Below are 15,161 nucleotides of genomic sequence, written 5' to 3' on the forward strand. Positions count from 1 at the left end.
TTGTAAATGAAAATCCACGTTTGGCCAAATGTTGCGCTTTACTTTAGTTTACTGGGTTTTTGTTTTTGTGACAATTTGTAAAACATTTCACACCATGAAGACATGCAAAGGTACAACAGTATCTCTGTTTCTAAACATTATTTGTGTATGTTTGAAATAACATGAAATAGTCAGTGCATTTTCAAACCAGTACATTTCTTTCAGTTTCATGTCGTTCACACAGACTAAGGTAAGGACAGGAAGATACACAAATAACATTCCCCACAATTTTCTGGTTTGGTTTTACCCTCTGTAGAGCTGAGTGACAAGTCCTAAAATAGTGTTAAATAGTATAAAATAGTGTTTAAAGGTAATTTGTAAATGCGCTGATAGTGTGAGTTTTACCTGTTTGATGATTAAATTTATAAAGATCCAGTGGAAGCAGAAGAAGAGCACTTCTGTGGTGAGCTGATATCTTTGCCACAAGGCAGCTTCCTGTGCTGACATCGGTCAGCTTCTCTCTGCTCAGTTTTCACACGTGTGTGTGGTACGAATACTTTCTTTACATTTTCTGTACGTGTTATGGAAATGTATCCACACACAGTCTGTAGTTTGCTCTCATATCGTTATTGTTTGTGTAAACATAAACAAAATTAATTATGTTACAAATGTTATTGGGTCATCTCCAAGCAGATCTAAAAATCTTTGTATTAAAATAAAAATGACTATTTTCTAAATTCAAAGTCATGTGACAAAACAGACGAGGCTCGTTGTCTTTTTTAAGTTTTAGTTATTATTGACTGGCTTACATGAATAATGCTGAGCTTGATTTACTTCTAGCTTGATGTTAAATTTACATCATATTTATATCTTAGAAGAGAGATCCCTCTAGAGGCGAGCAAATCACCCGGGTTCTGTTCATCTGGATGTTGGAGGAAACATCAGTGGAACAAACCTTTCTTCAGTCACAGCTGACAGGATGTTACCCCAACCTTCCCCAAACCCCAACTAACAGTGACCCTGAGAGGTCAAGTGGACTGCAACTTAAGAAAACAACAGCAAATAGAAAAAAGCTGCAAAATAACACAAAACACAACAGAAACAGGAAAAAACACAAAACAAGCCCCAAAACTGGCATCGTTTTGGGGCTACATAGTTCTACAGTGGCAGAACTATGTAGATGTAAATGTGACTGAAGGAGCAGAACAAGTGTCAGGCTTAAAGAGTGTTTCAGTATTAGACATGCTGTGGCATATTAACATATTAATCTGTAGAGTTTAATTCGGCTCTCTCGTGTTTGTCAAATATTTTCACTATGTAAAAATAAATTTTTTAATTCAAGTTTCTTTTGTTTTTTCTCTTTTTCTGCTGTTTTTTTAAAATCGTCAAACACGTGACCTTTCATCACAGTCGGATATCAACCACACACAAAACTGCATGTCAGGATCCAGACTGGCTGGTCCTCCTCCTCCTATCAACCCTCCCACATATCTGACTTCCTGAGTGGGCCGTAGTTCTTCCCACAGTTCTTCAAATCAGTGAGGAAGAGCGCGACGGTGCGAACGACTGAGTCTGCAGACAGTTTATGTAGGAGGCTCGTCGCACACCCTCCTGTACACGCTGAGTCTGCAGAGTTCTGCTTTTCACCAAGTGTCCACATTTTCAAGTTTACAGATAAAATGTTCATGTTTGTGTTTTAGCTCTCATGGGTCCTCAGATGCAGCTAAAGGTGGGGCTTTAACAAATCACCCCTTCAAAGGAGTTCTCTTTAACTCATCGATCCTTGCTTCTTTGATATAGAGTCCTCTAAAGGTCAACAGCACTAAATGTTTAAAAAAGAAAATGTATTTTCTCATCACGAGCCCTAAATCAGCTGAGTCACATGTCACAGATGCACCTCCATGCATTTGTGTTGATAACACACTGATAACAAGCTGTGGGTCTGTGTGAGGGTACGTCGATGATTTTGATCTTTTCAGAGAAGAATTTGTCTTTGGGCTGTGGAAATGACTTTAACCAGACACGAGCAGATACATGTAGCTTCAGGCTCACCTGTTTGTTTAGCTGTATGTCCGAGACTAACTTCACATGTGGGACAAAAGTTTGTTTCTTCGTCTTTAATCCATTACATCGTTTCAAAACCCAGCTCGTTTTGAATAGTCTTTATTAGATGACGCATTAATGATTACAGACAACGGAGTTTGGATTTCTTTGGAAGTTCAGGATCGGTTATAAACTTGCTGACCAACAGTGATAAAGAAACAATGGAGATTTCTTTGTGAACAAATGTTCTGTAGACACCAGTTTGATATTTGAGGCTTTAATAGTGGAACAATAAACATTTCCTGTCACTGACCTCATTTGTGTCGTGTGCTGATGTCAGTGGTTCCACCACAACTTTGCAGCTACATGTTGAAAAGTCCATACAAGTTTTATTATGAGTTCATTTAACATTAACCAGAGAATGTTTTTTCTCAGTCCACTGTGAAAGGTAAGCGAATTAAGGCAGAAATGTAGAAAATCCCACAGCAATTCACAGAAAACTACATTCAGTGTCACAGTGGTGTATGTGGAAGTTTGTCTTCCTGCCAGAAGTTCTTAACTTTGGCTTGAATGATCCGAGTCGAGCTCCTAGTATTCAGTAAAGTCCCTTCAATTCACAAGTTGGAGTCACTTGTTCCTGAGAACTCTGAATGGAAGTCCGTGTCCTGGTATGATCACGTCGGCAGTACGTAAGGCCTCCTGGCGGCTGACCTCGTGTACTGCAGCGTTCATACTTAGATCCCGCCAGCTGTTCTCGTCTGAGCAGCACTCAAACAGATCTCCTGCGATCAGCACGGTGCCTGCTGAGGTCCCCTTCACCTGCACGCTGATATCTTGTCCTGTGTGGCCTGGAGTGGGAACTATAGACACCTGTGGATGAAACAAGACTATTTAAAAACACTACATACATTTAGAAAAACCAACGAGATCACCAACTCTGTCACAGGACTCAAATTTTGAGATTATTGTTGAAATTATTTAATAGTTTTTCTTTATTTTTACTACTTTCTACATTGTAGATACAAACTGAAGACGTCACCTATATGAAGCAAGATATATGGGATTATGTAGTAAAGACAAAAGTGATAAATATGTTTTATATTTTAAGTTCCACCCTTTGCTTTGTTGGCAGCGCTGCAAACCCTCGGCCTTCTCTCAGTGAGCTTCATGCTGTCGTCACCTGACGTGTTTCCCCTCACAGGTGAGCCTGTCAGGGCTCATTTGCTGAATTTCTTGCCTTCTTAATGAGGTTGGGACCATCAGGTGTGTTGTGCAGCAGTCAGGTTGGTGCACAGCTGGCAGCCATATTTGACAACTGTTAGAATTCATATTATGGCAAGAACCAATCAGCTGAGAGAAACAACAGCCCATCATTACTTTAAGAACTGAAGGTCAGTCAGGCTGTAAAACTGCTAAAACTTTGAATGTGTCCCCAAGTGCTGTCACAAAAACCATCAAGACCACGATGAAACTGTCTGACATGAGGACGCCCCAGGAAAGGAAGAGCAGGAGTCCCCTCTGCTGCTGAGGATTCATCCGAGTCACCAGCCTCAGAAATCACAAGTTAACAGCAGCTCAGATCAGAGCCCAGATAGATGCCACACAGAGCTCCAGTAGCAGACACATCTCTACATGTTCAGAGGAGACTGTGTGAATCAGGCCTTTATGGTCAAACAGCTGCTGAGAAACACAAGGAGTGGACATTAGACCAGAGGACATCTGTGCTTTGGTCTGATGGGTCCTGGCCTCCACAGTCACCTGACCTAAACCCAGTGTGGATGGTTTGGGATGAGATGGAGCTCAGAGTGAAGGCAAAGGACCAACAAGTGCTCAGCATCTCTGGGAACTCCTTCAAGACTGTTGGAAACAGTTTCAGGAGACGACCTCATGAAGCTCATGGAGAGAACGCCAAGAGGGAGCAAAGCAGGACTCAAAGCAAAGGCTGTTTGGAAGAATCTGAAATATCAAACATGTCCTGAGTTATTTCACACTTTTCTTGTTTACTACAGAATTTCATGTGTTTATTCATAGTTCTGATGCCTTCAGCGAGAATTAATGTAATCCGAATGAGAATACTTTATTAATCCCTAAGGTAATTATGTAAATGTAAATAGTGTAATAGTTCATTACTGCGTAAATAGTAATGACAACTGGTACACACACACACACACACACACACACACACACACACACACAGTCCGTGTTTGCATCGCGGTGGTTTCAGTGTGTTGTATTCCAGCTAAATGAAGATCAAAATAAGAAATAAATCTCTCGGTTCAACCTTTAAATTTCAGTGTGTGTTGTGACAAAAATGAAAAACTCACATGTTCATCAACGGTGTAAGTCTGTCCCTCTGCCAGCTCGCTGGGACTGTATCTGTCTCCTTCACTGACGTCATATCCTACAATCATCTTTGCAGTTGGGAAAAGACTCAGATTTCCAATGTGGTCTGAGTGTCCGTGGGTGCCCACGACCAACTCAATGTTTTCTGGGTCCAAACCTCTCTTTTTTAAGGTCGTCAGAAGGAAGTCCCGGTCCCACGGCCCCCCAGTGTCGACCAGGATATTCTTCAGTCCCGTTATCAGAGTGATGGTCCCGTCGGCTCTGAAGTTCCCGTCAGTCTCCGGACAACAATATCCGGGTTTCAGGACGGACACGGAATACGCCTGACCGCAGAAATCCAACTCCGTCTCTGACAGAGGGACTTTCTTAAGGGAACAACATCCACCAGAGGTTACCTCCATCACTGCAGTTACGGAAGTGGTGTGGAGCGTTTCTTCTTCTTCCTGAAAAAGCGGAATAAACAGAGAAGTCTGCTGCCCTCTAATGGTTGTTATCTGTTACTGCGGGTTTAAACCGACGACTGAAAGCATCTTTTATATAGTCATTGGGTTGGAGCAAAGCACGAAGGAGTATTAGGGCTTTATTCAGAAAAATATATTATTGATCAGTTTGAGAATAAAGCTGAAATAATACTCTGGACTTTACTCTCTTTATTATTAAAAAAAAGTCTGTGGTGATTATCGGCCTCTGCAAAACGCCTTCTGTAGATGAGTTAATGAGATCATACTTCAGAGTCAGTTTTAGTCATAGGAAATGATTTCTCTTTCAGCACAAACACAGTGTGGTGATAAGAATAAGGACAATGAAGAGATGGAAGCGAAAGCAGGAAATGAAATGGCTGGAAATAAGACAGATGCCAGCATACAGATAGTTACACCCTCGTGAAAAAAGACGATGTATGTTGTTTCACAAGACACAGTAAGACAGCTGGTCAAGTGGTCTGTGTAGGTTCACCATCATCTAGGTCATGGGAATCTAGAGTTTAGAAATAAGAGCAACTGGACTTCTTAAGTTTCCTGAAGACGTGTCACTTCATATCCGAGAAGCCTGGAACTGAAGAAGCTTCTGGATGAGACACTGGGAATGTCTGAGGCCCCAGTCTGCCAGTTCTTCGACTTCCACCTCAAGCAAAGCTTCAGTTGCATTACAAGGGAAGCTGAAGCTCATGGTTCTCCTCCAATTTTCTCAAACTTAACAGTAATAAAACTGAAGTTTTATTACGTCCTGGATTGATTACTGTAATTCCCTCCTGTTTGGTCTTCCTGAAAGGTCCCTTCATAAACTCCAACTTCTTCAAAGTTCTGCAGCTCGGGTCATAACTTGCACTCCGTGAAGAGCTCATATTAGCCCAGCTCTTCAGCAGCTTCACTGGTTGCCCATAGAAGCCAGGATAAATTTTAAAATCTTATTTCTCACGTACAAGTGTCTCCATAAATCTGCTCCTTCATATTTGTGTGAGCTGCTCCACTGTTTCCCGCCCTCTCAGATCCGCGGGTCTCATCACTGTGGGTCACAGAGCTTTCAGTGAGCTTTCAGTCGCTCGGCTCTGGAACTCTCTTCCTCCAGCCATAAGAAATATTGACTCCCTTTCTGTGTTTAAGTCACAGCTCAAAACACATCTGTTCAAACTGGTTTATTCACTTTAGTGCTGATTTGATCTGTTGTCAAGTTCTGTTTTGCAATTTTAACTTATTTTATGTATTTTATGATTATTGTTCCTTTTATTAATTTTGTTCTTTGTAAGGTGACTTTGGGTTTCTCGTAGATCTCTTAGGACTGTCCTGGCTGACATGTGTCTGCAACGTTGAGGTTGGGGTGGCCTCTAGATGGGCAAACTGAAGTGATGGTTCCCCTGATTAAGAGGATGTGGCTCCAACTATTGAGGGATTATACTCCCCAATAAAGTCTATCCCAGGGTAATGAAGAGAGAGTTTATCTGTTAGTTGAACCTTGGATTCAGGAGGACACATGTGGTTTTCATCCTGGTCATTGAAACACTGGACCAGCTCGTTATCCTCTCAAGGATATTCGGGGGGGTGTGGGAGGTTGCCCAACCAGTCTACACGTGTTTTTAAGGAGAAGGCATCTAACCAGGTATCTCAGGGTATCCTCTGGGTGCTTTTGGAGTATGAGGTGTCTGGCCTGTTGTTAGGGGCCATTCAATCCCTGTACAACCATAAAGCTTGGTTTGTATTGCCAGCAGTAAGTTCAACTAGCTTCCAGTAGGTGTTGGACTGTGTCTTTGTTACCCTTTATCAGCAGTTTTAGTCATAGCTTTTATGGACAGAATAGCTAAGTGTAGACAGATGATGGAGCAAACTAACCAAAAAACAAGTTAAACATAAAGGAAATCGCACAGAAAGAACAATATAGTGTCCACAGCTCCACCACAGAGTAACACAGTGAAACATTAGGTCCCTGTTAGTATACAAATTAATGATGAATTAATATATTGATTGACTCTGTCTTACAGAAACATAAAGGTTATGATTATGTTAGTTTAAGCACCACCCCGACCCATACTAACTATCTGAATACTTGCCGCACAGGCTGAAGCGAGGAAATGGCAGCAATCACCCCCTGTAGCATAGCAACCAAAGACACAGACAGTGTTTCAATTCGTTTCAAAGCCTGACGCTTGTCTACCCTGGAAAACTCAAACACGGTTTTATTTGTGTTCACTTGGCCCATACTCTGAGCTTCTATCTGATCTCTCTGACTTTTTGTCTTATTTCATGTTTTCTAAAAGGAAACTCATCTGTTACTATGCTAAATAAGTGAAGCTCATCTATTTGTTAATTCTAGCTTCCTTTCCATATGAAAGTGGAGATCATAACGGATCTCAGAACACCAAAAGCCCTCAGAGAGAAAGACGACTACACTTTGTAATGAGACTAAATACAGCTTTCAGCAACAATAGCTAACTGCAGCCACAAGATGGTAGTAATGGAAAGGCTGGATGCACATATTAACAGACAGGAGCTTTATGATCAAATCTGTTTCAGCTGCTCCTGACTTTTTCTCCTCACTTTTTTCTTTGACTTTCACTCAGTATTTTAGAGTATTCATTTGTTTCAATAGCTTTCTTTTCAAAAACCAAGACATAATTTTCGTAAGGCTTAATAAAGTTTTCTGATTCTGAAAGGACAGAGATTGGTCTAAATCTTAAATTATGTTTTAGATTTGACAAACTGCTTCCCTTGCTTGTCCTAATGGAATCCCACTGGTAGGACTGCTTTCTTCCATTTGCGCAACATCTCTAAAATTAGAAATATCCTGTCTCAGAGTGACACTGAAAAACTAGTTCATGCATTTATTACTTCCAGGCTGGACGACTGTAATTCATTATTATCAGGAAGTCCTAAAAACTCCCTGAAAAGCCTTCAGTTAATCCAAAATGCTGCAGCAAGAGTCCTGACAGGGACTAGAAAGAGTGTGTGTATTTTGCCCATAATGGCTTCTCTTCATTGGCTCCCTGTTAGGTCCAGAATCAAATGTATAATCATTCTCATCACACACAATGTCTTCAGGCCCCTGCTGCTTTACTTGTGGTTTAACTACATAGAGTATTTAAAAGTAGAATGGGAGGCAGAGCCTTCAGCTCAGACACAGACACCGTCTCTACTATTAGAATGGCACTTAAAAATTTCCTTATTAAAAAATGCATAGTTAGGGCTGGATAAGATGACCCTGAATCCTGTCTTGGTTATACTACAAAAGGTTTAGTCTTTCTTCTTCACGTACTTTTTTCACTCACTGTGTGTTTATACACCACTCTGCATTTATTTATTAGTTGATCTCTGGCTTTCTCTCCTCATCCCCAAACGATCGTGCCAGATGGCCAACCTGATGTCTCAGCCTGATTCTGTCAGAGATTTCTTCCTGTTCTTCCCACTGTCACCAAGCGTCAGGCTTAGTTCTTGTGAACTATGGCTATAGAAATTGAATTGAAATAGTAATCGACCTAAAACCATAATAAGTGTGATTTACTTTAATTCCACTGTAATAATGCGGTGAATTTGATTGCTATCCGATCCCTTACAGTTAGTTACAGCTCCATCGTTTGTAAAAGACACTTTTTCAGCTTCTAGAAATGTTGTTTTTATCTTTTAGGTGGTACCTGTGTAACTGATATATATGTAAGAAATTAACTAAACACGTACTGTAATGTTACATGATGGAGTCGAGCACTTTATGACAGCACACTGTTAGCGGAACACTTGTGGTGTCATTTGAACCGGTGGGATCTTGTTTCTGTTACACATTAACGGCGACGTCACATCTTGACAATGGCGGAAGAAGCCGTTGTTGTTGAGGGTTTGTCTTTCATGGATCCTTTCAAAGGGCTTCTGTTGACATATTTTATGCCAGAATCATGCTACGACGAGTTCTTCCTCAAGTTCAACTTTCTAGACGGTAAGAGGCTCGTCGTAGTTTGACAAGCGCAGTTTATTCCCGGAAAGTGTAACTCTGAGGGTCTGATGACAGGACACGAGCGACGTTTCCACGTTAGGTGTAAATAAAGTGAGAGTCATGTGGTGTCGGAACGCTTAGTTCAAATGTAACGATATTTGAATACAGCTGCATGCAAACAATGAGGGAGCTCGTTTGAACCAGCAGTCTGCTACAAAGTAACGACACGAATGTACCTGAACACGGGTTCGACACGACTGGCAACACCGTGTCAGTTCCACTCTGTTACTCCAACTACGAACTACAAAGTCAGAAAAACAGCAAACAGGAAAAAGTTATTGGAGGAATATTTGTGTTTTTATTCTCTCAATTTATTTCAAAAAGTTCATTTTAAAAAATCAGGTGAAGGAAATGTCTTTAAAGTTGATTCACAGATTTAAGTCACGATGTCATTTACTGTAGAAACGTCGTTTTGTTAGCTCTGATTATTCTAGCTACCTTTTCTCTTATTAATCACATGCTGATTTTTGCCAAGTTCATTATTCACAAATGTAGGTTTACAAGCAGATGGCTTCATTTTCGTGAGATTATAAAAGAATTGTAGCAAATGTCTCCGTGATTTCTTTTTCACAAAATCGAAACGCTGGCAGTTCCAATCTCTGTAATGTTGAAGTAAACTTAGTGTAATCCTGTTTGCCGTGTGTTCTGTTTCACTGGAGTTAGAAGTGAATCTTATTGAGAGAGGAAAATGTATTTACGACACAGACTGTGGTACAGAGTTATTATAATTTAATATTTAAATTAGTTTTTGTTCTTGTTCACTTTGGTGGCCTCAGGATCTGATCTTTGGTTTTTGCGGGCGATGCGGTTCTTTTAGCTTCTTGGGATCATGACCTCCAGCTTGCACTGGAGCTGTCTGTGGAGAAGAGAATTAGCGCCTCCATGTCAAAGACCATGGTTCCCAGACAGAAAAGGGTGGCGAGCCCACTCTGAATCTGGGATAGGTTACTGCCTGAAATACAGAAGTTCTCGGGGTCGTGTTCCTGAGCAAGGGGAACGCCGGATTGGGGCGGTATCTGGAGCGATGCGGACGCAGTTTGTTGAGGTGAAGAGAGAGCTGAGTATGAGAGCAAGGCTGTCGATTTAGCGGTCTATATTCCTACCTCACCTGTGGAACAAGCTCTGAGTAGTGACTAAAGAGGTTACGGCTACAAGTGCCAAGAGATGAGTTTCATTCAAAGAGCGGCCGGGCTCTCCCTTACAGAAATGGTGAGCTTGGTCATTGAAGAGGGACAGAGTAGAGCCATAGCTCCTCCACATTGAAAGGAGCCAGCGGAGGCATCCACTAGGATGAATCCTGGACACCAGCTAGGTGACGTGTTCCAGCCATGTCCTACCTCCTGCCTGGCCTCAGTCAGACTTGCAACCTGAGCCCAGATACACAGCAGAAAAATTACTCTATCATTTCCTTCAGGATTAATAAAGTATTTCTGATTCTGATGGATGCTTTGAACCGAGTTGAGTTGTTTCCTTTTCGGTTAGTTTCCAAAATAGTTTTTCTGGTTTTAGTTTAGGCTTTATTACTAAATATGAAATTAAAGATGCCTAAATGTTTGTTCACTAATAGGTTCAGTTAACTTTAATATCCCTGCTGTAGAAACAAAGGCCTGTTTGTTTGGTTTGTTTTGCAACTTTACGATTTTTATTCAAAATCAGTTTAACAGTGCAGTGATTTTTTTTCTTCACTTAACTGTTTTCCTTTACTGCAAATAAAAAAATAATAAATAAAATAATAATAAATAATGAATGTATTGCTGCAGACATTACATTCCAAAGGTCCTGATAATCATTCAGCCTGTGTTTTCTTCCAGTGCTATGTCTGAAGATTGTACTGAGCAAAGGCCTGGGGATCGGCATCATACTGGGATCAGTGATGGGTAAAATGCTTCCTCCACCTCTCTTTGTACCTGCTGTTATCTGAATTGCTGCCTTAGTCAATCAAGAGATAGAATATATTGTTTGGCTTATTTGTTTTTAATTATAAATAAACATCAATTTCATTTAATTTTAGTGAAATAATTAATTATAGTCATATATCCTATGTAGTATAGGCCCATATTTGCCTCAAGGTGCTTTATATCATGAGGTAAAGGAAGGTTGGAGATTGGCCTATAATTAGCTAAGACTGCTGGCTCTAGAGATGCTTTTTGAGTAAAGGTTTATCTACAGCCAGCTTGTGAGAAGACGTCAGGAACAGTAAGATGAATAGCAGATGAGGATCTGAGAGGGAAACAGTGGAGCAGCTCACACAAATATGAAGGAGCAGATTTATGGATACACTTGTACGTAAGAAGTAAGATGTTAAAATTTATCCTGGCTTCTATGGGCGACCAGTGAAGCTGCTGAAGAACTGGGCTAATATGAGCTCTTAACGGAGTGCAAGTTATGACCCGAGCTGCAGAACTTTGAAGAAGTTGGAGTTTATGAAGGGACCTTTCAGACCAATAATAAATAAAATAATTAATAAGCAATTGGAGTTAAAAAGAAATCATGGGATCACTTTATGGACCAAAATGTAACAGCTGAACACAGTCGTGGCTTCTTTCTGCAACAGAAATCAAATCTTCTCCCGTATCTGTAGCAGAAGTTCCCATGAATGTGGGAATTTATGGTTGCTTTGCTTTCAGTCTTCTGTCCAGTTCAAACCAGCTCGATGGGGTTTCAGTCTGGAGGCTGTGATGGACACTCCGTGTTTCCAAGCTCTCCATCTTGTTCTTTTTTTTCAGACCTGCATGTATAAGTGTTGTGATCTTCTGTCTCTCTTTCATTGTTAATCGCCTTTTCCTCACATCACTCTACTTTCTGCAGTACAGCACTGTTCAGCTGATGCTGACGAGGCTTTGGTACCACAGTGTGTCCAGCACTGCTTTATGCAGACAGAGGGGGCTGGAGCTGTAGGAGCAGCAGCTTCTGCACTGCTGCAGAGCAGCTTTAAACTGTTAGCCCATGTTGTCCCTGAAAAAGGGCTTTTTGTATCATTGTGAATGAGCATTATGTTGTTTAACCTCTGACAGTTCAACACTTTGTACCATTTCAAGCTCTTGACTGGTAGTGTATACACTGTATACAAATCCAAAACCCATTGTTTGCTTCAGTAAATCGCTGCACCCATCTTCCACCTATTTTCCTTGAAAATATAAAGAGGCGAGGGGCGGTGCAGGACTTCTGTACGGTACTGTGTGTTAAATTATTTTATAACTTTTTCCCCAATTGTTTTTTAACAGTGAAGCTTCCTCAGATCTTAAAGCTTCTTGGAGCGAAGAGCGCTGAGGGGCTGAGCTTCAAGTCTGTGCTGCTGGAGCTGTTGGCGATCACAGGGACAATGGCTTACAGTGTTGCCAACAACTTCCCTTTCAGGTTGGACCATGTTTGGTTGAAGTAGAAATGGACACAAGGTGCTCTGAATTCTGCATGTTATTGTAATCAGTGTTTATTAAGGGTCCAGGTTTTCTTTATGCCGTATGTCACTGCAGTTCCTGGGGTGAGGCTCTTTTCCTCATGCTGCAAACAGTCACCATTGGCTTCCTCATTCAGCATTATGGAAAAAGAACCAGCACAGGTAAGACTTCATGCAAACTGAACTGTTACCAGAACTGCTTCGGTCGTTGTAGAATTTTGTGAAGCTTATAGTCGCCTCGAGCATGTATTCATGTGGCGTATAACTGTGACCAATGGTTTCCCCTTGATGTTATTAAATACCAAAATATACATGAAAAAGACATTTTACATCTCACAGCTAGTCTTAACTGAACGGATACCTTTTTGTTTGTTTGTTTTTGTGGCGGAAACGTGCTTCCACATGAGACGAATCATTCAGTTTAACATTGTTACATCGACATGTTGCTTCCCTTGCAGGTCTCCTATTCATGGTTATATACTTTATCCTGCTGGTCCTGCTGCTGTCTCCAGTGACTCCTATGTCAGTGGTTACCTCCTTGCAGGCCTTCAACATGCCGGCGATCATCATTGGGAGGGTAGGCCTGCACACGTCACACGCGTGGTTTTAAATCATCTGTAGCTTTTTTCAGACGTTGTCTTTTCAGGCATTCCTGTAACACAGTACAGTGCATCCAGACAGACTGACAGTACTCAGAGTGATTAGCTTGTAATACATTTTCAAGACCTCATTGTGTGTATGATATGTCAGCTAACACGTGTCATCAGATGAATCCATCTTTACAGTTACACCGACAGTGTCCACTAACAACATGCAGATAGAAGAACGTGTCAGCCTCCACAAACAAACGCTCGAGCTTGAGTAACACGTGATAATCTGTCCGGTTCTCTCAGCTCATCCAGGCATCCACCAACTACGCTAACGGTCACACCGGCCAGCTCTCCGCCGTGTCTGTTTTCCTGCTGTTCGCTGGGTCCCTCGCACGCATCTTTACCTCAGTACAGGTGAGACGATTAAAATACAATGCACACCTCCGTGTCTTTGCCCTGGTTTGAGCAGTTTTTACGGGGACCATTCCTCATCAGAGCGTTAGCTCTTTATTGAACTAAGATCTCATTATAGAGGACATGGTTCACATTCTGCAAAAAGTAAATTATTGAGCTTTATGCTGTCTTTTTACAGGAAACTGGAGACTCACTGATGGCGCTCACCTACGTCATATCCTCAACCTGTAACGGCATTATTACTCTGCAGGTTCTTTACTACTGGAACAGTTCACCTCAGAAGAAAAAAGAGGATTAGACAAATAACCGTCACTAAACGTGGATAACAGAGAGCCATCTACATGTTCGTTAGACACTATGTGTGTCTTTAAACTTGGAAGACCAAACTTACACATGAAATGTTTGTACAAAGCCTTTGGGACACATGGTATTATAGATGTGCACCTGACTGACGTACAGGTGAAATTGTAACAAGCCAGGCTGATCATTCAGCTTTTATGATGAACAGCTTTGGTGGTGGGGTTAAATTATGGGTCGAGCTGCTGCTCTAGTCCTCTCCCTCCCTGCACTGTCCTTACATTCCTTTTGATGCAGTTTCCCTGATTGTGGTTCACACTGGTTTTAATCATCACAGGGTTAAATCTGTAGGCCCTGTGGAGGAAACACGCCAAGTAACCATTGCACATTTGTTTATCATATATATTCCACTGACTTGTATTGTAACAGCAGCGAGCGACACAACATATCCTTATATTGAATTTCTCTTCAGCTGAAATAAAATATTGTGATTCTAAGTTGGAGGTTTACAGTTTTTCTTTTCTGCATCATCACATAAAGAGTGTGTGCGTGTGTGTGTGTGTGTGTGTGTGTGTGTGTGTGTGTGTGTGTGTGTGCGTGTGTGTGTGTGTGCGTGTGTGTGTGTTCCTGTCTAGCTATCTTTGTGAGGACCGAAATCTGCATTCTACTATAGTTGTGAGAACCAACAGGCACTTGTGAGGACGCACTCACCGGTCCTCACAAGTGTGAAGCCATTTTGAGGCTCAAAATGTGGTTTTAGTGTCAGGGTTACAATTAGGTTATGGTCAGGTTTAGAGTAAGGGTGAGGCATTCATTTTTAATGGTTAAGATTAGGGTAAGGGGCTAGGGAAACCATTATGTCAATGAAGGTCCTCACTAAGATAGCTGAACGGGCTTGTGTGTATGTGTGTGTACATATTTTTTTCCTGTTTTCTTATAAGTTCAGTGAAGTGATGCAGAAACCAGAGACTGAGAGCTGAACGTGTGCATATTTACTCGCCGGTTAACTTTGAAGAACATCCACGTCCTGCAAAGAGTTTGTGGATCTCAGGTTTTTGGGCCTTTACCTTACAAAATAAAGAGTTGTTGTTGTTGTGATTTGTTGTCATTTAAATAAAACTAAATTGAATCTTGAATGTAAACACTGAATCACACTTTAAAGCTCTGTTGGTAACCACCACCTGATGCTCACACACAACACTCACACAAACAGAGAATGACTGCAGCTCTTTGTAAAGACTTTTAAGTCACTCTTGGCATATCCATGGCAACCACTTTTTGAAGCCTCATTGCTTGTTGCTAGGTGAGGAGATGTACTGGACCAGAAAATCCTTCCATTGACACTCCCTCCACCTCCTCCTCCTCCCACACTACTCTTTCTCCCCCTTCTATCCAATTCCTATCCTCGCATGGTCCCATGGACCTCAGCAAAAACACCAACGTGTGTGCTTCAACGTCTCCCACTTAGAACAAATGGTCAACGATTGTTCCCGTGCTACTTCTGTTGTCATGTCACATGGTTTGCTGTTCTTGGTTTTTATATTTTTATAGCTACTCCCTAAAAGATCCCTGTTTTACATTTTAAGAATCAAGAGTGTTGTGGGAAAGTGTTAAAGGTCCACATC

The 15,161-nt window shown here is 41.4% G+C and overlaps 2 protein-coding genes across 2 annotated transcripts; one reads left to right on the forward strand and one right to left on the reverse strand.

Moving 5' to 3' along the window:
- Nucleotides 1-2,295: 2,295 nt before the first annotated feature.
- On the reverse strand, nt 2,296-4,769 carry mblac1 (metallo-beta-lactamase domain containing 1). Its single transcript, XM_085350458.1, has 2 exons — nt 4,347-4,769; nt 2,296-2,892 (listed from the first exon to the last, which is right to left on the reverse strand). Exons 1-2 carry the CDS (start codon nt 4,764-4,766, stop codon nt 2,650-2,652), a joined length of 663 nt encoding a protein of 220 aa, XP_085206584.1. The 5' UTR covers nt 4,767-4,769; the 3' UTR covers nt 2,296-2,649.
- Nucleotides 4,770-8,646: 3,877 nt separating this feature from the next.
- Nucleotides 8,647-13,975, forward strand: mpdu1b (mannose-P-dolichol utilization defect 1b). Its single transcript, XM_085350459.1, has 7 exons — nt 8,647-8,781; nt 10,650-10,715; nt 12,063-12,195; nt 12,312-12,397; nt 12,694-12,812; nt 13,129-13,239; nt 13,418-13,975. Exons 1-7 carry the CDS (start codon nt 8,655-8,657, stop codon nt 13,535-13,537), a joined length of 762 nt encoding a protein of 253 aa, XP_085206585.1. The 5' UTR covers nt 8,647-8,654; the 3' UTR covers nt 13,538-13,975.
- The last annotated feature ends 1,186 nt before the right edge of the window (nt 13,976-15,161 follow it).

The sequence above is a fragment of the Diplotaxodon limnothrissa genome, linkage group LG3, assembly GCF_057381915.1.
Source record: "Diplotaxodon limnothrissa isolate DT_005_m linkage group LG3, D_limnothrissa_male_GT1.1, whole genome shotgun sequence".
In the NCBI taxonomy this organism is placed as follows: domain Eukaryota; kingdom Metazoa; phylum Chordata; class Actinopteri; order Cichliformes; family Cichlidae; genus Diplotaxodon; species Diplotaxodon limnothrissa.